Genomic DNA, 26,062 nt, shown 5'->3' on the forward strand with positions numbered 1-26,062 from the left:
CTTCAGCAATTATAAATGTACACATTTTCCCCTCCAGTTAATGTAGCTAAATTTTATTTTATCTTCTAAGTACTACACATTACTTTTATCAATACTACTTTCTCTAGGAAGAATTTGTACATAAAGGAAGGACCATAGGTCCCTTTAACAAACTAAAGATAATGCTGAATTCCTTCTGTCCTTCCGTGTCTTACTCAAAATATCTATAAATCCTTAGTAATTTTTAAGCCAGGTAGACAGCTCTCTGGAAAGCAGCTATTTTCATACACTGCTATGCTGCTCTTGGGCCCATGCCACTTTTTCTCTTCTATATGGGACAGTCTATAAAAAGCTAAATGGAGTGTTAAATCTAAGAAAGGGTAGAACCATAACTCACTGGCAGGTCACAGTAATACAAGCAGAAATAAGTATCAAATATGGAGTGCTTTATAAAATATACAGCATTATGTAAATGTTAAATATTAATTCTTCATTCACTTAAATAATGTTTATTGAATGCTAGATGATGAAGATAAATAAAATGTTTCATTTAGGAAGTTTAAGGAGGAGAAAAAGATATAAGCTATAATATTTCAGTAGTGAAGATATGTGAGTATGGTAGAAGGTGTTATGACATTGGTCCAAAGGAATCAGGGATGGTTTCATACCAGAAGTAGCTTTGGGCTAAGAATTTAAACATTGGTAGGAGTTTGTTACATAAACAGGAAAGAGGGCATTTTAGAGAGAGAGAGGGTAGCATGTGCAAAGGCTTGAAAGAACCTGGCTGGTTCAGAGATCAGTGGGCCATTCCATATGGCTAACATGTAGGCTGGCAAGGCTTAGATCAGGAAGGGCCTCAAATGACAAACAACAGGCTTGGGATTTTATCCTGTGTTTTGAGCCATGAGAAGATTTTAAGCAAGAAAGAAACATAATTAGATTTGTATTTTTGAAAAGATCACTTGGGTGGCAGTGATGAGTGCTCATATTAGGATGTGGAAATAAGGAAGAGATAATCATGTGATGATATATTTAATGGACAGATAATACAATTTATTAACTGACTAGTTGTGGGGAAATGATTTTGAAGTTTCTGATGTGGGTATTTGGTTGGATGCTGGTACCATTCACTAAGAGGGTAAATGGAGTGTTACAAGTATTTGAAGGAAAAGTCATTTGTTTTGGCATGTTGAGTTTGAAGTACTTAAGGAACATCCAGAAGGAATGTTCCAGAAGAAACATGTCTAGAAGAAAATTTGATATATAGTCTAGAACTTAGGAGACAGGTCTAGGGTGGAAATATAGATTTAGGAATTACAATCCTATTGGGCAGTAGTTCTCATACATTAGTATATATAAGAATCACCAAAGTGTTTGCTAAATGCCAATTTCTTTGGCTAACCCTCAGAAGGTCTGGTTGAATGGGTCTGGGGAAGGGCTCAGGAATGAATTTTAAAAAGCATCTCCAGTGACTCAGCTGCAGATGATCTATAGAACACACTTTGATAAATATTGCCACAAGAGCAAGAGAGCTACAGGAAGTGGTGTCATAAAACCAAAAAGTGGAGAGTTTCAAGGAGTAGGAGTGGCGACTACGTCAATACAGTATGAAGGTTGGAAAAGCTCAGAACTGCAATATCCCCTCAACTTGGTAACTTACAGCAGGGCAACTGGTGACCCGGAAGAGCAGGCACAGTGAAGTGGTGAGAGCAGATAACAACTGCAGTGGGTGGAAGAGTGACTGGGGCTGGGGAAATAGACACAATGAATGAAGCTTCGTTCGGAAGGGAATGTCTTGTGGATGAAATTTAAAACCTAATGTCAGAAGAAGGTGGTTCAAGCCCTAAGTCTGCCACTTAATGGCTACGGGATATGATATCTATGAGGAGCCCGTTTTCTTGCTTACAACGTGCTATAATGTCTATGTTATAGAGCCCTTTGTAGAAGCGAAATACAAGTGTGTGTGGGGAAAAAAAAATGTGTAAATTGCTCTTCCAAACTTTTTTATTAACAAGCCATCTAAGTGGCAGAAAATCCTAAACAATTGTACAGATCAGGCATCTTACTCGTGTCTGTTCACTGTGACAAAACATCCCCAACTTCAGTCATTGGAGTGCACAGGACTTTAGAGGGAAAAAGTGTCGTATTTAATGTCCTAAATAGACCTATGGTCTCACTTTCCACATGAGGATCCAGAGGTCTGAGTGGGAAGTGGAGGTTAAAAGAGTTGTCTAAAGTCACACAACTAATTAATGGCAAGGCCAAGTATAAAATTCAGCCAGACTCCTGACTCAGTGTCCCCCTTCCCTACCCTGCCCCCTGCTCCTGCATTATAACATACTTCTTTTCTTAATTCTCTGCTGTTGGAATTTTGCTTTTTCTTTTATAGCAAAGAGAGGAGTAGATAATTACAGTTTCCCTGACTGAGGTAAAGAAGAGGTGTTTAATTTGAAAAGGTTCAGGGGTTCAGATGCAAGCTTTTAAACCATCTCCTTCCCTTTTATTCTCCATGCCTCCAAACAGATGCCCTAAACTTTGTCTAGAATCCCTGCTGTAGTCAAGAGATCAGCCAGCAGCAAAATAACTAGTGCTATTACATATTTCTTTCCATTCTCCCTTTTCATAACCGAAGAGCACTCCAAAACATCAACATTAAAAGACCATAGTTCACGATAGACCTTGAATGGTTCATGGGACACTCTTGAAAAATAACCGTTACAGAAGATTTATAGTACATGACAGGGATGGGAATGCTACTTCCCACACTATACTTACATATCCATCTCCCTTTCTAAGCTGCCCAAAGTTAGCCGAGTCTTTTAGTTGCTATCACCCAGCAGAACGGTAGGGACCTCATACAGCCTATGGTTGTTGAAAGAATGAGTGAAAGAAATAATTGTATTTGTATCTCTCTGTATCCAGTTCTTAACAGAAAAAAAAGCTTTAATAAATTGATTTCCAGATTTTTATTTTTCTTTTCTTTTTTTTTTTTTTTTTTGAGACGGAGTCTCACTCTGTCGCCCGGGCTGCAGTACAGTGGCCGGATCTCAGCTCACTGCAAGCTCCGCCTCCCGGGTTTACGTCATTCTCCTGCCTCAGCCTCCCGAATAGCTGGACTATAGGCGCCCGCCACCTCGCCCGGCTAGTTTTTTGTATTTTTTTAGTAGAGACGGGGTTTCACTGTGTTAGCCAGGATGGTCTCGATCTCCTGGCCTCGTGATCCGCCCGTCTCGGCCTCCCAAAGTGCTGGGATTACAGGCTTGAGCCACCGCGCCCGGCCAGATTTTTATTTTTCTTCTCTGCCTTAGACCCTCAGTCTCCAGTCTTTCTGCCTAGATTTCCACTAAGCTAATTGGATCACATAGTTTGCCCTTCACTGTAGACTTTTGATGGTATGTAACACCTTACTGCTGACTAGTTAAAAGTTACAGAAACTGTTTACAATATTCTTTATTGTCAGCTGGGTGTGGTGACTCATCATACCTGTAATCCCAGAACTTTGGGAGGCCGAGGTGGGTGGGTGCATTGCCTGAGCTCAGGAGTTCAAGACCAGTCTGGGCAACGTGGTGAAACCCCGTCTCTAACCAGAAATACAAAAAGTTAGCCAGGCCTGGTGGTTTGCACCTGTGGTCCCAGCTACTCTGGAAGCTTAGGTGGAAGGATCACTTGAGCCTGGGACGTGGAGGTTGCAATGAGCAGAGATAATGCCAATGTACTCCAGCCTGGGCAACAGAGTGAGACCTCATCTCAAAAAAAAGAAAAAAAAATTCTTATTTTGTGAATTAATAATGCAACATGTGATGTATGAGGTATTTTATGCAATAATGTGATACATGAGGTATCACAAATATATTTGGAAAGACAACCACATAAAAGTCACAAAAGTTTGTTTGTATATTTTAATAAACATTAATATATATATGAACGATAGATGCTTCTTAATACTAGAAGGAATTATCTTCTCTCTCATGAGCCTCTTTCTCCATTTTCTAGAACTCAGAAATTTTTCCCATTCCCTTTAAAAAAGGAAACAAATTGATTAGCTGCTTTCTCAGATGTCACCTTGTTCTTTTTCCTTTCACATATTTTAGGAAACTTAACTTTGTGTTTTTCTTGTTATTATATGTGTTTTTCTGCTTTGTTTGAACTATAAGCTCTTTAGAACAAGGATTTTCCTTCATATATGAAGCGAGGGACATTTATTTTTAGTGCTCAGTACTTGTTAAACCTCTTCTTTTTCTGGCTGTGCTGTGATAGTCATCGGATAATGCTGCTCCAAAAGGCAGATCATGATATAAGAAATTGAATAGTCTCATAGGATGGAAATATGAAAAAAAAAAAAAAAAGACAATAAAAAGCAGAGGTTAGATATTAGTTTGTATCTGAATCAGTTATTGAAGAGGTATGGGGTGATAAAAAAAAAAGGGGATATGTTGTTGGGAAATAACTCTGTTGGTAGGTAGAAGCATTGGGAAGAAAATTAAATTCAGTAGCCATTCTAGTGCTGACTCAAGGTTGCGGAGATTCTGTGATGGGAAGGGCATGATTCTTACCTCACTACAGTGAAGGAGACTCACGTATACACACAACTACAAGATAAAGCAGAACTAGATAAAGACATAGTGACAGAGAGAGGGCATTCTAGAATTATTTTAACAAAAATACAATTTTATTCATTAAGGATGGAAATTATTCACAGCGCCCATCTTTCTAATATTGAGGCTGCTTTTACTGGCTCTTGGAAGTCCTAAGGGCAATTATTTCCCCAAATCAGAAGCATGCCTCTTTTTGTATATGTGTCACTAAGTTTTTTATTTACTGCTTTTCCTAAATTTGGGGGGACATTATAGAATTTTACGTAAGATTCTAGACTGTCATTTAAGCACTGTGAATGTGATTTCTTAAGATACACGTTTTTATGAAGTGAATTTCTATTGCTTTTTGAAATGTGCCTTGCACTAATGAATCTTGTAATATCAAAAGATTTAGGGCTAAAAGGAATACCAGTGCTGCATATGGTTAACTTACAGGCTTCCCAGTAGTACACAGTCAAAAAGTCAAACGCTATAGCTGGACTAACTGGTACTAGAATTGCAAAGTTATAATCATATTAAAAGATTGACTTTAGATTTTTTATTTGCAATGACAGCATAATACAAAGTCAGTAACTCCTGATTTTCTTGCTATATTATATTCAGTGACCACTGACGCTAATGTGGAACATTTCCTGCTAGTTATTCATTGATTAAAAAAAAAAAAAAAAAGAGTCATTTTTTTTTTTCCAGAGACTGGGCAGGAGATAAGATGTCAAGAAGTAATAAGTAGTGAAATGAAAGAGGAGAATGCAAAGGAACCAAAAGAGAAAACATTAAAATGATGTTATTTTTTCCCCCTTATGTATGCAGATGGACAGGAAAATTATAGCAGTAATTGCAGACTCTTTTTCACTGAAGACAGAATGGCCTTGGGGAATCAGAGCATGGGAGAAAAAGTTCAGTGAAACTGCATTCTCATCCAGGCCCCAACTGACTTGCTGGATATGGCTTTGTCCGAGGTCATTTACCCTTTCTGTGCCTTAGTTTCCTTAACTGTTGAAAAAAGTTATTTACCATTTTAAGTTACTGAGAAGATGAATGAGATCATGCTTCAGAAACACCCAAAACTGGTCACAAAATTAGGTGCTATAAGAATACTAAGTAGTACTATTATTACTGAACTGTGCATCCTGTTGGAATGAGTCATCTTGCTGCAAAGATGCATAAGCGATTCCGAGTGTGGTAAAAGACCAGAGACAATGAGAAGAGGCAGTTACTCTTAGATGGCGTTAAGGGAGAAGATCCCAGTCGCAGCGAAATCTGCCCTTGTTAAACGAACAAAAGAGGAAGAAGGGAGACAAGACTTATTTCTTATTTTTTATTTTTTATTTTTTTAAGACAGAGTCTCGCTCTGTCTGCCAGGCTGGAGTGCAGTGGCAGGATCTTGGCTCACTGCAAGCTCCGCCTCCCGGGCTCACGCCATTCTTCTGCCTCAGCCTCCGGAGTAGCTGGGACTATAGGGCGCCCGCCACCACGCCCTAAAAATTTTTTGTATTTTTAGTGGAGACGGGGTTTCACCATGTTAGCCAGCATGGTCTCCATCTCCTGACCTCGTGATCCACCCGCCTCGGCCTTCCAAAGTGCTAGGATTACAAGTGTGAGCCTCCGCGCCCGGCCAACAAGACTTATTTTGTAACTACAGGCATACCTAGGAGATACTGCTGGTTCATTTCTAGACCACCACAATAAAGTGAACATAGCAATAAAGTGAGTCACACAATTTTCTTGGTTTCCTAGTGCATGTATTAGTTATATTTACACTATACTGTAATCCATTAAGTGTGCATTATGGCTAAAAAATGTACATGCCTTCATTTTAAAAATACTTTAGCCAGGCGTGGTGGCTCACACCTGTAATCCTAGCACTTTGAGAGGCCAATGTGGGTGGATCACCTGAGGTCAGGAGTTCGAGATCAATCTGGCCAACATGGTGAAACAAAAATTAGCTGGGCATAGTGATGCGCACCTGTAATCCCAGCTACTAGGGAGGCTGAGACAGGAGAATTGCTTGAGCCCGGGAAACCGAGGTTGCAGTAAGCTGAAATCACTGCACTCCAGCCTGGGCAAGTGCAGGAGTGAGACTCCATTTAAAAAAAAAAAAAAAAAATCTAATGGTTAAAAAATGCTAATGGATCATCCGAGTCTCCAGCAAGTCTTAGTCTTTTCGCTGGTGGATCTTGCCTCAATGCTGTTGATGGCTGCTGACCAGTCAGGCTAGTGTCGATGCAGGTAAGAGCGGTTGTTGCAGTTTCTTAAAGACAATAATGAAGTTTGCTGCATTGATTGACCCTTCCTTCCATGAAGGATTTCTCTGTAGCATGTGACACTGTTTGACAGGATTTTACACACAGTATAATTTTCTTTCAAAATTGGAATCAATCCTTTCAAACCCTGCCAGTATTCTATTGACTAAGTTTATATAATACTCTAAACCATTTGTTGTCATTTCAACAATGTTTACAGTATCTTCACCAGGAATAGATTCCATCTCAAGAAATCACTCCTCATCCCTTCAAATTTTACAATGAGATTGTGGCAATACAGCCCCATCTTCAGGCTCTACTTCTAATTCTAGTTCTCTTGCTATTTCCACATTTCTAGTTACTGCCTCCACTGAAGTCTTGAACCCCTCAAATTCATCCATGAGGGTTAGAATCAACTTCTTCCAAACTCCTGATAATGTTGATCTTTTGACTTCCTCCCTTAAGTCACAAATGTCCTTGATGGCATCCAGAATGATGAATTTTTTCAATTTACTTTTTCCACATCCATCCAAGGACCTAGCATCTATGGCAGCTATAGCCTTATGAAATGTACTTTCTACATAATAAGACTTGAAAGTCACAATGACTCCTTGATCCATGAACTGCAGAATGCATGTTGACTTAGCTAGCATGAAAAAAACATTAATCTCCTTTTATGTCTCCAGGAGAACTCTTGGGTAAGCAAGTACACTGTCAATGAACAGAAATATTTTGAAAGGAATCACTTTTTCTTTTCTTTTCGTTTCTTTTTTTTTTTTTTTTTTGAGCAGTAGGTCTCAACAGCAGGCTTAAAATGTTCGGTAAGTCATGACAGATGTGCTGTCATCTAGGCTTTGTTGTTCCATTTATAGAGCACAGGAAGAGTATATTTAGCATAATTTTTAAGGGCCTTAGAATTTTTGGAATGGTCAGTGAGAACTGGCTTCAACCTAAAGTCACCAGCTGCATTATCTCCTAACAAAAGAGTCAGCCTGCCCTTTGAAGCCAGGCATTGACTTTTCCTCTCTAGCAATGAAAGTCCTAGATGGCATCTTCTTCCAATAGTAGGCTGTTTTGTCTACATTGAAAATATGTTTAGTGTGGGCACCTTCAATGATCTTAACTAGATTTTCTGGATAACTTGCTGCAGCTTCTACATCATCATCTGCTGCTTCATCTTGTACTATTGCGTTATGGAGATGGTGTCTTTCCTTAAATCCCTGCTAGCTTCAACCTTTTCTTCGGCAGCTTCCTCAGCTCTCTCAACTTTCATAAGATTGAAGAGAGTTAGAGCCTTGCTCTGGATTAGGCTTTGGCTAAAGGGAATGTTGTAGCTGGGTTGATCTTCTCCCCAGACCACTAAAATTTTCTCCCTATCTGCAATGAGGCTGTTTTGTTTTCTTATAATTCGTGTGTTCACTAGAGTAGCATTTTCAATTTCCTTCAAGAACTTTTCCTTTGCATTCCCAACTTGTCTAATTATTTGACACAAGGCTGAGCTTTTGGCCTCTCTTGGCTGTTGATACATCTAAGCTTAATCATTTCTAGCTTCTGATTTAAAGTAAGGGATATGCAACTCTTCCTCTCACTTGGTCACTTAGAGGGCATTGTAGGGTTACTGGTTGGCCTAATTTCAATATTAGGCCATTATTATTAGTGTTTCATCTCAGGGAATACGGAGGCCCAAGATGAAGCAGAGAGGCAGAGGAACAGTGGTCGGTGGAGCAGTCAGAACACACACATTTATTAAGATCCCTGTCTTACATGGGCTCAGTTCATGGTGCCCTCAAAACAATTCCAACAGTAACATCAAAGATCACTGATTACAGATCACTGTAACAGGTACAATAATGAAAAAGTTTGGAAGATTGCGAGAATTACCAAAATGTGCCACAAAGACATGCAGTGAGCAAACGCTGTTGAAAAACGGTGCTAGGACTTGCTTAATGCAGAGTTGCCACAAACCTTCGATGTGTAAGACATGAAATATCTGCAAACAGCAATAAAGTGAATCACAATAAAACAAAGTAGGCTTGTACAGCAAGGAGGTTATACAAATATACTTTTGAAATCCTACAGCCAGTTTGAATCCAGGCTTTGGCAGTTATTAGTATGACTGGGCAAACTACTGTGTTTTTAAACTTCATTTTTCCTATCTGTAAAATGGGGATTTTTATAGATTGTTTATATATATATATATATATACACACACACACACACACAGTTGTTGTGAAGATTTAAAAATGTACACCGTCACAAGGACTCCGTAAAATAAGCTATTATTGTAATCTATTGGAGACAGGGGGACGTAAAAATCCACACTGATAATAAGTGAATCTTTAAAAAGAAGTAGCAGAAAAAGCAGATTTTTTATTTTATAAGATATGACTTAAGGGGCCTAGGAAGAGAAAAAACTTGTTTTGTCAGGTCTAAATCCAGTTATATTTCATGGGGCCACGTATCACGTCCAACCTTTGATATCTGGCACACAACAAACAAACAGGAAAAGCCTTTCGTGTGCTTTAATAAAAACAGCTTTCCATTTTAAAACGATAAATATATTGGAAAAATCTGTTGGCTCTCCAACAGCTCTTATAAAACAAAGCTCGGACGCTGTGTTTTTGTTGTTTGAAAGACAGAGAAATCAGGGGCGCGGACATTATTAGGCTCCCTTTGATCGCGCCCTGGGATGGGAAGCCTTCGGGCAAAGCCCTGGGGGCAGGACGCGTTTTTTTTTTTTTTAATCGATCCCGGAACCTTCGCGCGGCGGAGGGGGCGGGCACGCGGGAGGGGCCCGAGGGAGGGGTCTGGGGCGCGGCGCCGCTTGCCCATCCCCCGAGCGCGCGGCGGGGCAGCCGGCCGGCGGCCGCGGGGATGGAGGGGCGGTGACGGGGGCCGGACCCTGCCGGGGCGGCGGGGCGGGCACCGCCCGAGGGGGTAGGGCGCGCGCGGGGGCGCGCCGGGCCGGGGAGGCGCGCTCCGGCCGCGCTCGCTCCGCGCTCCCTTCGCTCGCTCGTTCCCTCCTCCCTCGGCAGCCGCGGCGGCAGCAGGAGAAGGCGGCGGCGGCGGCTGGGGATCAGACATGGCGGCGGATCTGAACCTGGAGTGGATCTCCCTGCCCCGGTCCTGGACTTACGGGATCACCAGGGGCGGCCGAGTCTTCTTCATCAAGTAAAGAGCCGGGGACGACACGGGGGCCCCGCGGGGGCGGGAGGGCAGGAGGCGGGCGGCTGGCGAGATGGGGGAGAGCCCGGGTCTGTGCCCCTGCAGCCCCTCGGCTCGCCGCCGCGTCCACTCTCACGCTCCGTGTCTGCCCCTTCTCTCACCCCTGCAGCGAGGAGGCCAAGAGCACCACCTGGCTGCACCCCGTCACCGGCGAGGCCGTGGTCACCGGACACCGGCGGCAGAGCACAGGTAACACCGGGCCCGAACGGAGTTGGGCTCCGCCTGGAGGAGGCGGCAGAGCCGGGGCCGCCCGGCTCCCAGCAACCTGCCCGGTGCCGCGGGCCGCGGGAGGCGGCGAGGCGGGGCGGAGGCCGGGAGGGGGCGGCCGCAGGTAGAAGGGCCACGGGGGCTCCGCCGCCGGGAGTTCTCTCCAGTCTCGGGGCGCCTCTTTCTCCTCAGCCTTTCATCATAACTTGGAGACGGCGCCCTCTTCCTGCGCCCTCTCCCCCATCCCAGCCTAGACGACCCTCGCGCCCCTGGAGTGGCGACGCTCCCATCCCTGAAACCTGGAGTCCTGAGTTTTTCCTCCGCGGCCGCTACTCACTCCCCTGCCACCCCCAGCTGCCGTCTTGCCCCTCAGCAACCTTTAGGCAGTCCTTGCCCACTCCCCTCCCTGCAGCCCCAGACCCTGCTCGCCCGCCGGGATAACGTAACCACATCCTCCCCCTCCTCCCGGGAGCGCTGCCTCCTGCAGTGCAGCTTCCTCCTCCTCTTAGGTGGGACTTGTGGGTAGGTGGCTGATGGAGGAGGAGGAGAGGAGTTCGGGGGTGCTGCGATCCGCTCTGTGACAGGGAGCGGCTCGGGAAACGCTTGGCGCGTTCCCTCCTGCCACAGGAGAAGCAGCCGGAGCCGGAGGAGGCGTTCGCAGCCTCAGTTGTTGGCGATCCGGATCTAAAGTCCCCGCCAGCCGCACGGAGGTTGCACAGACTGCCAGGAGGCGGTGGGCCTGCGAGGGGGTGTCCCGTGTGTGGGCACCGGGCCCTGTTTGGAGGGGGTCCGTGGGGAAGCGGCTCTCTCGGATGGCTTTGGGAGCTTGTTTGAATGCTCAGTGTGAGTGGAGCTGGAAAAGGCTCCTCGTAGTTTCAGTGCTGGTCTGGGTTTCTTTTATCATTCTTTGTTTACATTTGTGAAACTTGTTTGTCTTTGAAATGTAACATGTGTTCTCTTACTGGCCTGCCTCCAGTGCTGGTCATTGGAAAGGTTTGAGAGCAGTTTGGGTCGAAGGCAAGGCCAGTTTCAGCAGTCCTCAGAGCTGGCCTCTGGGATACACTCTGACATTCCGCGAATCTGTTAAAGTTGCCAGGATATTGAACAAACCTGCTTCTCTGTGAAATGCTGGAGTTCACTGAAGTGACTAATGTCTCCAGATTTGCAAAAAGGTGGAGGAAGAAAGGAAAGGCTGGTGTAGCAAGCATGATGAGGTTACATTTTTAAGGCATTTCTGACTAATACACCGTCATGTTTCTCAATTCCCCGGTGCAGGCTTTTGCTTCAATATACCTTTCTGGTGTTTTACACGCATATTACAACTTTGATGGCCTCTTTGCTTTTATGGATAATAACAGATTTATTTCATTAAAGACGATATTTCATTAAAGACGAGATTAAATAATTACCCTATGGAAATATGTGTGATATAAATATATGTCCTAGTTACCCTCACAGATTTGATAACATTCACGCCACAGAAAAATTTTATTCTCTTATGTGATTTCACTTATTTTTTTTTTCTGGTTTGGTTTATTTTGCTTGGACTCTGTGGTTTTGTACACACATCAGTTGTTTTTACTTCCAAGAGGTATTTTGATGAAATCCAAACAACTTGTCATTAATAAGTAATATGTAGCACATAATGATACTATTGTTCACCTGAATTATTCCCAACTTTACTACTTGAAACTTCACGTCTCTTAGTCAAATTTTTGGAAACAAACACGGAAGTATTCGGTGCCATTTCTTTTCCACTAATTAAGTACTTAGGAAGTTCTGCATTCTCTTCGGTGACACTTCCTAGATGGATTCATTTGTGTAACTGAAAAAAATGGTCTTAAGTAGACACAGTATACCCAAGAAGAGGCAGGCGTTGCCTGTTACGCACAGTTTTGGTTTTTTGTTAGTCATTCATGAGTGTTTCACCTGGGATTAGAAGGCCTCCCTTTGCTTTCTTGGGATGCCAGAACATAGTTCCTCTCCACCCTAATATATTACAATGTGTACTCAGGTCAGATAATCTCTAATATTGTGGACATTTTTCTGATGGCTTTAAATTTGAATTACTATTTTTCAAAAAATGATATCTACTATTGTATTGGCAGCTCAACACTTTTTTTTTGTTAGTAATCTACTTAAAACAGCTAATAAATGAAAATGAATAAAATTGATTGAGACTTATTTTGCTATCATTGAAGTAATACTAATTGTAATATATGTATTGTTTTAGATTTGCCTACTGGCTGGGAAGAAGCATATACTTTTGAAGGTGCAAGATACTATATAAAGTGAGTTTTTTGACTTTCATTTTTTCTTTCGTAAGTAGAATGCTGTGATTACTCCTCAGCTGAATAGTTGTATGCTCAGTCTTGATCATGATTTTCTAAGGTTTATCATATAATGGTGACTGTATTCTTTATTTTGTATAGTATTGGAATTTTGAGAGAAAAAATGGCACTGTTAGTTTTCTAATGTTATTTGCCTGGAATATTCATCGATTCATTGATTTGGAAATTAGATCATTTATGGCCACTTTTAAAAATCATTTTGTATCTTTTTCAGTTTTTTCTTTTGGAATAGTCCAGCTTCATCAGAATATGACTACAATTACCTTTTTTTTTTTTGGTGCTTCTGTGTATATTCCTGGGTAATAGAGGATTATACTCTTTGGTCATTAGCTATGTGGTACTTAAAGTTTTGATCTTTGATTATCTGTGCTAAAAGATAACAAACAAAAAAAAATCTTTGAGTTACGTGAACATCTTTTTTTTTTTAAGTGAACCTTGTTCATATTGTTAATATATATTTTAACCAGGGCTGTTTACAGGCAGCAAAAGTGATGTAAACCTAGGCACAATTTGGTAAACAATGGTGGTCAGGGAGTAAAAATAGAAATAATTACTGAATATTTCATGAGCATATATTGGAGCATTGTTTGTATTTTTGCGTCAGTTTATTTAAATATGTCTAAAGTCAAGATGTTTTATGGATATGTTTGTTTAAAAAAGGCTTTTAATAGAGCTTGAGAGAAAAAATGACCAGTCAGTCCCAACCTTAAAACCAATTCTTTAGAATATTAAACTAATCTCTGTTCAAACTTAATAACTTAGTACTACTTGGAGACAAATACAAAGCTGGAGGTCAACATCATGTAGGAAAAATTTTAATCCCCCAAGGAAAAATGTAGATGGTTTTTGTCTTTTTGTTTTTATATTAGAAACTGTTTACCTAAGAGCTTGTTTTTTTTGTTTAACCTTATTTGTTGTTTAATTTTAATAAACTGAGACGTGAAAGAGAATACTGAAATACCAAACTTGGTTAAGATTTCGGTTGTTTATTAACAATAACAGATACCTAGCTAAAGTTGCTTTTATTTCATTGAGCCTAGAAAGTTATTTTTACTATGACATTTTTAAGATCATGTTATATACTTCCAGTAAATTATAATTACCTGTATGGTTCTTTAATCTTTTAGAAAGATACTTATATAAAACATCAAGGGCTTTTTGTAAGTATTAGGAATGCTTGCTTTTGGATGTAGAAATAGAGAAAGCAGAAGATACAGGAATGGAATAGTTTCATGGTATAGTCCTTCTGTGAATATTTTTGGGTGAAATCTTTTATTTGGAGATTATACTATACATTATTAGAAAGCCTAAAAAAATACTTGAGTGAAATGCAGTCATCACATATTTTTCTATTGGTTATTTCCGTCCTAAATTAAAGTGAGTTGGTATTGCCACGGAAAGGGATGCTGCTTTTTTTTGTCAAGCTAGTAGTATGATATTTGTGAAGAAAAACAGTTTTTTCATTTCAGGTCATTTATGCAATGTAATTTTGACTACTGTACATTAAGCCTAGCTCATCTTATAAAAACAGAGGTAACATTTGAATTTTCAATAAAATTTTAATTTCTTTGCATGCATTCTTGGATGAATGTTTATTTGACAGTACAAAATCTTACTCTGTGTGGGCTGAGTATGTATGTTTTAATTTAGAACTAAGCTGTTAGGAAGACATTGAGTGAGTTTCTTTTGTTTTACGAGCCGTTTTGATTAGGTTTTCTTTTATGTTTACTTAAACAAATTAGAAATTTATTTGAGTGCCATGTCTAATGCCTAAGTAGGTTTATCTGGAAAATTAAGACAGTATTAAGAAAGCTGTAATAATTTTACTTTAAAGACATTTTTAAACTTGTAGGTTTTAATCATTTTGGTATTCATAGGCAATAATTGTGTCCAAAAGTAGCAATAAATAATTTATAATATTATGAAAGTAATTTCTCCTAAAATTGAGCATAGTGTAGCATATCACTCATTAAACTTTAAAAAAAAATAACCATTGACAAATGTATGATGTACTGAATGTTAGGTGCTACTGCTTTATTTTTCTGGGTTATGTCAGAAGATTAATTTCTGTTAAGATTAGTTAAATCCCTAATGTACGCTGTAATTTCCTAGAAACTTTTTACTTGTTTGTATTGTTACTTATCATTCTAATAGGATAGAGGTACTACTTTTATCTTAAACTTTACAATTTAGAGTACCTTCTCATACATTATTCATTCATGAAGTAGTCAGAATTACTACTTCCATTGTCACACACATAATAAAACAGCAGAAACATGCTTTTGGAACTTACAGTTTGCAAAGACAGCAGGATGAGAAACCCCAGGAACATAAACTATATTTAGAATATTCAGAGTGGAGGGAAAGATAGGAGTCTAAGGTAGCAAAGTGCTTAGTGTTGGTGGCTATAGTTTTTCATTGTCGTTTCTTTCTCAGATGAAGAAAGGTGGTTACTGATCATATTGTATGTAAAGGAGGTTACAGGGTTATTGGGGTGGATTTTGTTCACATGGGAAGTGGAAAGACAGGAACGCCAATGAAAGACATGTCAGCCCTTTGATTATTCCTGATCCTGTGTTCTGGAAAGTTCTTACAGCAAGAAGGGAGACCTAAATAATTTGAGTTGTTTCTACTTCCGTTCTGAAGTGAAATACGTGTAACTCTTAAATTATTCCTCTCCTGAACAAATGTTGGTCGGTGTTAAAAATGGCAGGTTACCAGAAAGAATTTATCTCTGGATTATATTTTGCTATTGACAATTGCATCTCTGTAGGTGGTAAGAGAAGGAGAAGATTGTAGTGGGGAAGTCATAGGAACTGAACTGTGGTCTTACCTTCTTATCGACTTTGTAGCTCAGTCTTCACATCTTTAAATTAGGCTACCTGGAAAAGACAACCTCTAAACTCCATTTCTAAATTTCTTTGAATTTTATCCTGTTCTGGGATTTATAATATTCTGGAAAACAGGGAACTCACAGTGCCAAGAAGAAATGATGCTGGAAGTATGGAAAGCTAGGTTTTCTATCCTTCTTAACTATTTTATCCTCTCTCTTTAAGCTTTGAGTACACAACTACAGATAAGTATGAAGTATGTAGTGCCAGAGTTGTGTGTACTTTCTTCTGCTGCTTTTTGTGCTTAAACGTTTCCTTGTAAAATGTTTGTATACATATCTTCATGTAAACAGATAGTATTGCTATTGTCAGCAAGGGACCTGATCCGAGTAAGAGTTGTATAGGTTTGAGTTAGATAATCAGTTTATTTTATACACTTTGAAATTCATTCTTTAATTCAAGTTTGCAGCTAGATAAAAAAATACGTAATATAGAGAATATATTTTCCTTTACATCCATTTGGCCAAAAAACAGTAAAATATGAAAAATCTTACTTGTTTATTTTTTTTTTTTTTTTTGAGAGGGGTTTCACTCTGTCGTCCAGGCTGGAGTGCGGGGGCTCCATCACAACACACTACAGCCTCGACCTCCTGGGCTCAAGTGATCCTCCCACCTCAGCCTCCCGAGTAACTGGGACCACAAGTGTTTACCACCATGCCTGGCTAATTTTACTGACTGACTGATTGATTGATTGAGACAGGGTCTTCCTATGTTGCCCAGCATGATCTTGAACTCCTAGGCTCACGCAATCCTCCTGCCTTGGTCCCCCAAAATGTTGGAATTACAGGCATGAGCCATGGTACCTGGCCAGAAATCTTTATCTTTAAAGATATTTAATTCTTTTTTTCTGAGTAAAGTAATTTTTCTGTGTACCTTAAGCTAGCCAGCCTCTTAATTATGTTACTGTGTGTTTGTGTGTGTAAATACAGACAGTTTGAGTTTGATTATTGAATTTCCGTATTGTTTTTATAAGTTAATTTATGGTGTTATCTTTATGAAGAATGCTGAAAATTAACATGAAGTGAATTTTATAATTTATGAGGTGTGGCTTTAAATATTCCGTATTCTTAACTAGAAAGCAGATAACTTAGCCCATAAAGCACAGAAGAAAATCTTACACATTTGAGTTATAAAGCTTTCTGCTTACTCCTTGAAAATATTGCTTAATGATTCTGTAATGACAGGCCATGGTAACTTAAAATGGTTGTGTTATTTACTATTCCTTTGTGCTTCAAAGTTTTCATATGGTTAACTTAGAGTGCCAAGTAAATCTTAAGGCTCTCTGAATAGTGAGAAACTTTATTCTGATTATTTAAAGGTCATTGTAGGATTGGGGATCAAAACAATATTTGCAGGGTATAAAACTATGCAAATTTTGTAAGGTTATGTTTTCATACTGCTTTTTTTAACTTAAAATTCTAAGTTCTGGAAATTGAACTTAGATATGCAAACAGAGCATGAGGTTTTGTTTCAATATCTGCAATAGCTGAATCTAATGTATGCTAATTCCAAACTTACCAAAACTAGGGTTGCAAGTGAGGAGAAAAATCTGTTTCTTCAGATTTTCACAATTCAGAATATGAATGAAGATGGGGAATCTAGCATAACTACCATAAAAAACATTAGAATATATTAACTATATATTTGATACTTAAAGTTGTTTTATACTTTACTTTTTTTTTTTTTTTTGGAGACGGAGTTTCACTCTTGTTGCCCAGGCTGGCATGATCTCAGCTCACTACAACCTCCACCTCCCAGGTTCAAGCAATTCTCCTGCCTCAGCCTCCCAAGTAGCTGGTATTACAGGTGCCCGCCACCACGCCCAGCTAATTTTTTGTATTTTTAGTGGAGACAGGGTTTCGCCATGTTGGCCAGGCTGATCTCGAACTCCTAACGTCAAGTGATCCACCCACCTCGGCCTCCCAAAGTGCTGGGATTACCACTAACGCCTGGCCAAAAACTGTTTTGTACTTTCTGTAATAATATAACCAAATTTTGATTACTAGAGCTACATAAGGCTTTAGAACACTTTGTGGGCATTATATTTCTTTTCCATATTTATAACAAAAGAGGTTTGGGCTGTTAATATGTGATTCCTTACATGTATGAAGCACTTTATGCTGATTCATTAGGTATAAAACAACTATGAACTATGATCTCAGCTTTCAAGGAGTTTGTAGTGTAGAGAGAAAGATGCAGTATATTAAAACAGGGAGGTGGTGTGGGGAACATAGACTTATTTAGTGCTAGGCACTTCAGCATAGCGTTAAACTCCTATAATCCTCACAGTAGCTTTTTTGTTGTTGTTGTTGTCTCTTTCCTTTTCAAGTTGGGGTGTCAGGACTTCCAGCCTCAGTAAACTTTGTTGTGGAATTCTTTTTTATTTTAGCCCCAGGACCACTGCTCAGGGCCAGGTTTGCTCAATTTCCTCCTTGTATTTCCTGTGATATAGTATAATGCCCAGCATCTAGTCAGCCTCTAAAGAAGTGGTATCTGGGATGATAATGATGCTGGCTCCTGGTTATTTAAGGAGTTAATCAAGATGGAGAAAGAAGAATCCCCACAACTCAAGTGGTTGCATTTTAAGAACACTTTCTAGATTTGTCAAGGGATTTTTTTCTTCCCTAATCTGTATAGACCCCTTCGCTGCTTCTTATTCTCAAAGCTGGCCTATATTTAGGAAGCAGGAGGATGTGATCAATACAAAAAGACAGAAAGTATTGAAGAGTTGAATAGTTGATGGCCTGGAGACAGGGCTTTACGTAGGACCTGTCTGTCCTATACAAGATGGAATTTCTTTGTATTTGTTAGCAGATGCTGTTTTGTTGTGACCATTTCATTTTTTTAAATAACAGATAAATATAAGATGAAGTTAAGGGTGAAAAGTTATGTGTATATGCAAGTTAAAGTTAAAGGTGTAAAAAAATGATACTAGGCCGGGCGCAGTGGCTCATGCCTGTAATCCCAGCACCTTGGGAGGCCAAGGCGGGCAGATCACTTGAAGTCAGGAGTTTGAGACCAACCTGGCCAATGTGGTGAAACCCCATCTCTACTAAAAATACAAAAATCAGGCAGGCGTGGTGGCGGGTGCCTGTAGTCCCAGCTACTTGGGAGACTGAGGCAGGAGAATCGCTTGAACCCAGGAGGCAGAGGTTGCAGTGAGCCGAGATCACACCACTGCATTCCAGCCTCGGTGACAGAGTAAGACTCTGTCAAACAAACAAACCAAAAAAAAAACAAAAAAATAATAATGATGCTAGTTTGAGTTGTGAGAATTCAGAGGAGGAAGAGGCAGCCTCGGCTGGGCTGTCCTGGAAAGACTTGAAGAGGTGGGAGTTGAGCTAGGCCTGAGGGTATGGATGGGATTCACTTTCAGATGGGTTGATAAGACTGGCAGGATACATTCATGGGGATGGGCACATGTATAATATGTGAATATGTGTAATGAGCAATGCTAACTATGCTTGTTAGTGATGGTTCTGTAGAAAATGCTAGGATGATGGGAGGTGAGTCTAGGAATGCTATTTGGAACCATACTGTGTCTGGGCTTTGAATGTCAGGCTGAGGTTTTTATTTTCTGGGCAAGCCTTTGCAGATGTATTTTAGTATAGGGTTAATTATACAACATGAAGGTTTTTAGGGAGATTTTAATATAGGCAGCATGGATTGGACAGGAGCAAACCTGGGAATCAAGGGGAGCATTTCTGAGTCTGTTGCCATAATTGGGTAGTTACTTGAACCAAGTTTGTGGCAGCAGGAATGGAAAGAGGCCATTGATCAAAGATGTTAAAGAGGAGTTGACAGGCCTTAGGAGTCTTGCTGGGCAAGGAGGTTAACAGAAAAAAAGAGGTCAAAAGCTACTCAAAGCCTTTGTGTCTGAATGGCTACAAGAATGATGATGAGACCCTTGACCGGAATAAAGGAGTAGGTGTGGGAGGGGGAGCCCCAGGTGGACATGTTAATGATGGTTTGGTTTTTGAGCTGTTTGAGAGGACATAGTATTTTAGGTGGCTAAAATCCGACTTTCACAAAGGACTCCTGACATTATCTTCTTACTCCCCTCATAAAAAGCAAACACAACCCACTCCCTTATCCTATCTCAGCTACCTAAATGACTATCTACCTATTTATAGATTCAGGCTGGGAATTTCATATTCATCCATCTAATTATTCATTCAACAAATGCTTATTGAATATTTTCTGTGTGCCAAGTGCTTTAAGCTTTATGAATGAAACAGACATGGACACTACTCTTAAGAACTTTATCGTTGAATGTTTTGACTACATATATTGAAAGGCCTTAGCCCATTGTGGGGGTTACTGGGAGAGGCCTTTCTCACAGTTAAGCTCTGAACCCCTGCAGAGTGGATCAGAATAGAGCAGTGTAAAGTCACTGGAAAGATGAAGAATAAATAGCCTCCTGGTCTTGAGATTGGACCACAACCTAAGTGAAAGCATTGCCATATCTAGAGAGAGACTTGGGGGAGGGGTTGGTATGGTATGGCAATTTATACAAAGGAGAAAGCTGCTGCAGAAGCTGCTCTTCATCATCCACTAGATAACAATGTTTAGCCAACTGATTTTAATGATTTTCTGAGTCCCAGTGGCAAGGTCTTCCAGTTAGTCACTCACTCATGTATTCTTTCAATTCTCTTGAATGTATTTTGAACTCATAGTTGTGTGCCTTAGTGATTAGTATATATCAGTAAATGAAATAAACCAAAAAATTCTGCACGTCTGGGGAGTGGAATGATGGGGGAGAGAATGTCAGATAAAGTAAACAATAAATAAGTACATTTTATAGTATGTTAGACTACACATAAATCCTCTAAGGAAAAAGTCTACTTTGTTTTCAGGAAAACAAGGAAATACTATATTACTGAAGTCTGTACTATCGTGATTAGTGTGCAAGAAGTGAATATAGACTAAATGTTAAAATACTGAAATCAGTGGGTCCAGTAGAAACCCAAAAGAAATAAAGTGGTCCTCATGAGGTACAGATGATAGACATTTCAGAGCCACTGTGGGAACATCTTGGCCACTAAGGAATGTCCTCTGAACTACTTAGGAATTCTCCAAAGTGGCCAGGAAGCCACCCACACCCAAGAGAATCTTTCGGACTGTTAGTTCTCTGAAGGCAGAGATAGTCTTATACTGTAGCCATCTTTATGCTTCCAGTGCCTGGAACGTAATAGACAAGTGTTTGAAATGAAGCTCTAAAACAAATCGTAAGAAAAGCAAGCCTCTTTACCTAAATCTGAACATCCCAGGGCATTTTTTTCTTCTCATTTGTCATCTAGTCACAACTCTTTTTTTTCTTTTTTGAAGACAGTCTCTGTTGCCCAGGCTGGAGTGCAATGACTCAATCTCGGTTCACTGCAACCTCTGCCTCCTGGGTTCAAGTGATTCTCCTGCTTCAGCCTCCCAAGTAGCTGGGATTACAGGTGCCTGCCTCTACGCCCGGCTAATTTTTTTGTATTTTTAGTAGAGATGGGAGTTTCACCGTGTTTGGCCAGGCTGGTCTCCAACTCCTGACCTCAGGTGATCCACCTGCCTTGGCCTTCTAAAGTGCTGGGATTATATTATAGGCATAAGCCACCGTGCCCAGCCAGGAAACTGTTTTCACACTAATTTCAAGAGTGATGCAAGAAAATTCTTCAAGGCTCTTCCTCACCTGCTTTTTTTTTTTTCCCCCACAGAAAGCTTCTCTTTAACCAGAAAAATGGTTACATGCTGCCCCAAATTATACCCGTTTAGCTTTTTAACCTAAAATGTAAGTTTTTTTTCTCTAGTTGCAAATAAAAAAATCTTGGACAAGGACTTTTGACTACCTTGGATCACATGCCTGTTCCTAGAATAGATACTGGCCTGCTGGTCTTCAGTCCTTGTCTGTCCTTAGCTAGAGCCAAGGCCCTAATATTGGCAAGCCATCCAGAAACATCTAGTTAGAGAGGAAGGCCCAGTTCATCACTGGAAGTCAAGATATGAAAGACTGAAGATCAGAGGTCTTCTTATAATACAGTGTAAAATGCCTAAAGGCCAGGGAGACAATGAATCTGAGCATCAGTAAACTTCTGAGAAAAGAAGTAATGGTACCAGTGATATTCAAGGAAGCCTTTTGCCTTGCGTTGCAGAAGGAATAGTTGAAGTTGTTCAGGATGGTTCAGGCCAGGACCAGGGAGGATTAAGAGAAAGTGCTGAATTTTGAGGAAGAATGAGTAGAAGCCAGTCTTAGATTGGCTGTCCTGAGCAAGTGAGTTTGAAGAAACCAATATAGCACAAGTGGCAGTAGAACTTCACTATGGTGGAAACCTCACCCTGCTAGGTGAGGCCAGGGATTCTCGTTGGTGCTTCTGAAATTACTGGCCACTTGAAGAGTAATTCCTAGACAGTGTCACTGCTTGAGTAATGTTGCCAATGCTTGCTTGCTATGATGCTGTCTACCTGGGGAGTGGTTTTTGTTCCCTATCCCTTCCAAGTAACTTGGATTCTTTACATATATTGTTTCTTTGAATAGATATGCTCTAAAAAAGTTTGCCTCTGAGGTGAAAATTCCAAATTTTGCTAAAGTGGTTGAAGTTGCATATTGTTCAATGTTAAGGCCAGGTGCAGTGGCTCACACCTGTAATCCCAACACTTTGGGAGGCCGAGGCAGGAGGATTCTTTGAAGCCAGGAGTTCAAGACCAGCCTGCGCAACATAGTGTGACCCCTGATCTCTACCAAAAAACAATGTTTTTTTAAATTAGCTGGTCATGGTGGTGTACCCCTGTAGTCCTGGTTACCCAGGAGGGTGAGGCAGAAGGATTGCTTGAGCCCAGGAACTCAAAGCTGAGGTGAGCTATGATCATGCCACTGCACTTCAGCCTGGGCAACTGAGTGAGACACCATCTCTAAAACAATTTTTTTCAAAGTTATTCAACATAAAATATAAAACTCAGTAAAATAGGGCAGTATGACAAAATTTTGAAAAGAAATAAAGAAGTCCTTGCCCAATTTTCACAGTATAAAGAAATTATATAACATGTTAAAATTAATGTAAATTTTTTCTCTGTGGAAAATTCCTCCATATTTATTTTGAAAAAGCTATTCTGTTCTATCACAATATAGATATAGTCTGATAGCAATAGCTTTTTAGTGTATATATGTAAGGTATACATGTTTTGATGTACGTAATGAAATGGTTACAGTAGTCAAGCACATTAACATATCCACCTATAATCTACTCGATCAGCAAATTTCCAGTATCCAATACATTATCTCAGTCTCTACTGTAGTCTCTAAATTTATTCGTCCTCTATAACTGCAACTCTACTCATTTTGATCTCCATATTCCCATCCCCCCTCATTTCTACTCTTGTTTTTATGTGTTTTACTTTAAAATTTTTTTTAGTTTCTACATGTAAGATCATGCAGTATTTTTCTTTCTGTCTGGTTTATTTCACTTAACGTAATGTCGTCCAGTTCTATCTATGTTGTCACAAAAGGCAAGGTCTTATTTTTTACAAGAATATGATGAATAATATTCCATCATATTTTCTTTATCCATTCATCTCTTGATGGACATGTAGGTTATTACCTTCTTTTGGCTATTGCCAGTAATGCTGCAGTGAACATGGGAGCGCAGATGTTCCTATGAGGTGGCAATTTCATTTCTTTTGGGTATACACCCAGAAGTGGGATTGTAGATCATATATGGTAGTTCTCTTTTTAATTTCTTGAGGAACCTCCATACTGTTTGCCATAATGGCTGCACTGTTTTTTGTTCCTACCAACAATGTACGAGGATTTCCTTTTTTCTGCACCTTGCAGGCACTTGCTTGATGGCATTTTTTTTAAAGTTAGTGAAGAAATACCACAGAATGATTCCAAATCAAATAATAAAAGTGTACATTTAGTGTATATGCTTCTTTTTAACCTGTTTTATAATGTTAAGTTTTTTTTCTTATAGAAGCAATTCATTTTTATTATAGAACATTTGGAAAATACTAAGGAGTATAAAGATGGAGTAAATAAAAATCATTCACAGTCCTGTTATGCAGAGAGAATTTCTACTAATATTTTGGCAGGTTTGCATAATTACATATGCAAACCTTATTGTGTACAATTATATGCATACATGCTGCATATATAATTATGTATTGTATATGCATAATATATGCATGTATTATATACAATTATACATACAATTATGCACAATTATGTATGCGGCACATATGCGCATATTATGCATATATAATGTTTCACATTGACAGTTATAAGTATATATATTTTTAAAGATTTGAGTCTTACTGCTATTAATAATACTGTGTCAAATCCTATTTTCATTAGCTGTATTAGTATCCTTATTATATATTTATTCGGTAGAAGATTTTTAATAACTATGATGTTCTGTTTTAGGAATACATGGTATTTAGTCCTCCACTTCCAGGTGGCTTTGTTGTTTATGAGTTTTTGCTGTGAGAAAAATTTTTATATGAATACTCTTGAATGCATGTCTATTTTATAGAATTGGAATTGAGAAAATACATGAGCTTTTTAGATGGTTCATTACTTAACATTTGCCAAATTGCCCTTTAGAAAATTTGTGCAGATTTGTTCTCACTTGAGAACATATGAGAATGTATGAAAGTGCCTTCATTTCTCCATAACTGCAATAAGTGCTTCTGATTGAATAGATGAAATTTAAAAGGTAACTGATAGAGAGTCTGTGTGGATTATTACTAGAGATTCAGATGGTTTGAAACACAGATTAGTCCTTCAGTTATGCATGTCTACATAAAGAACTACCCCAGAACTCAGTGGCTTAAAGCAATGATGATTTCCAATTTCTCACTTTTCTTTGAGTTGACTAGGCTCAGCTGTACTGGTCTTCAGTTCCATGCAGTATATATAACTGAGGTCATGGGTCTGGAACAAACACCAGCGTCTCTCCTCATGGCCTCTCATCAGTTAGTCTGTCTCAAGTTTTCTTTATGGCGTGGCAGTTGGCTTCTAAGAGGAATTATCCTAGGAGAACAGACCACAGTTTTCAGGCACTTATAAAACTTCTGCTTGTATCATGCTTGCCCATGTGGTCCTGGTTGATGTAAGTCAAAGTCAGAAGTGGGAGGAGAGCTGCACAGGGGTGCAAATACACGGAGTGTGGGACATAATGTAATGGACAACCAGAATGATAAATTAAGTTTCAGCCAGCATTGCAACTCTGTTTAGTGATAGCTGTTTGAAGTACTGTATTCAGAAGAATTTGGAGACCAACTTCTGGATCAGTGGGAAAGCATATTGTGATAAGCTAGTGACATATGCAGGGATTTAGGTGAGGAAGTGGATATACTGGTGTATTTACCATTACTAATTTAATATCTGTTAATTTTATCATAAAGTCACAAACTTAGAAAATCAAAGGAAGTCATGAACTTGAATGCTAGCCCAAATACTTTAAAACCATTTGAATACCTGAGTAAACTGACTCTTAAACTTCAGTTTATCCCAGTTTCACATTGACAGTTAATATAGTTGGTAGTAAAAGATATAAATAATTGGTATCTTAAGACTAGATTACTTTGCGCAATACCCATGTTTTACACCAGGACTGCTGTTTCCCACTGATGAATGACACAACTGTAGCAGAGTTCAAACATGAGGATCAAAGTACCTATGCTAGTGATCAAGATAGTAGTGCCTTGGGTTATATGAGTGTGTAGACAGATATCTCACATACGTATGTATTTGTGTGAAGGGTGTGTCTGAGAGAGAGAGAGGAGGGAGAGAGACAGAGATTTTATGTGCTTGACTGAACTGTCAATTTGACTTTTGGATTAACTCTATGATTATTAGGAGTTATTATCAGTGGCAGTATTTGGATAAGAGTAGCACTATAGCCCTCTGCCTTCCAAGAGGACTTATAGGAAGATATTCCTACTCCTTGATGCAGTAGCGTAAAGTCCTCTTTTATGATTTTTCCCTTCTACCCCATACTCTGCTCCCCACGAGGTTATAATAAGTATCAGTAGTTTAGGGTCCATTCTTCTACTCTTCTTTCTTTGCATGTACATACTTATATATACGTAAATTTTTTAACAAGAATGGAATTGTCCTATATGTACTCTTCTTTAACTTTTTATATAATAAATATCTTAGGTATTTTCATAGTACTGGTTGAAGGTCAGTACCATTCTTTCAATAACTGTAAAAGTGCCTTAATGGTTTTGTTATACTCCTGTTGTTGGACATTGAGGTTTTTTCCTATTTCCGCCCCCCACCCCCACCCAATTCCTAGAAGTGTGATAGTGAACAAATTTAAACATTATCTTTGTGGTCACATGCAAATGTTTTTATAAAATAGCTGTTAGATGTAGAATTGTTGAAATAGGCTGTATTTATAGTTTAGCTTTGGTAAGTTGTAGTAAGATCCTGCTAAACCCCGTAAGTGGAGTTCAAAACATTGGAAATGCTTAAATACATAATTGTCAGATTGAAAAATAATATTTTTTAATAAGTCTGTAGAGCTGCAAAAAACCTACAGAAGTAATAATATGACACATTGTGCAAAACTGCATAATGATTCAAAAAG

The 26,062-nt window shown here is 39.5% G+C and overlaps 1 protein-coding gene across 45 annotated transcripts in view; it reads left to right on the forward strand.

Annotated features, from left to right (window-relative positions):
- Positions 1–9,639: 9,639 nt before the first annotated feature.
- The window catches only part of PLEKHA5 (pleckstrin homology domain containing A5), a 250,359-nt gene continuing 233,936 nt past the window's right edge, over positions 9,640–26,062 (forward strand). For 43 of the 45 annotated variants that reach the window (XR_010579311.2, XR_010579309.2, XR_010579310.2 and 40 more), the window contains exons 1-3: positions 9,640–9,988; positions 10,152–10,231; positions 12,483–12,540. Coding sequence is in view for 40 of the 45 variants with exons in the window: in XM_065523815.2 (XP_065379887.1) it covers positions 9,900–9,988; positions 10,152–10,231; positions 12,483–12,540 (227 nt within the window). In the remaining 5 variants the exon portion in view is untranslated. Of the gene's footprint in view, positions 9,989–10,151; positions 10,232–10,756; positions 11,093–12,482; positions 12,541–26,062 lie in introns of those variants that run through there. The other 2 variants (XM_065523822.2, XM_074006341.1) reach the window with 1 other exon arrangement.

The sequence above is a fragment of the Macaca fascicularis genome, chromosome 11 (assembly GCF_037993035.2).
Source record: "Macaca fascicularis isolate 582-1 chromosome 11, T2T-MFA8v1.1".
NCBI classification, from domain to species: domain Eukaryota; kingdom Metazoa; phylum Chordata; class Mammalia; order Primates; family Cercopithecidae; genus Macaca; species Macaca fascicularis.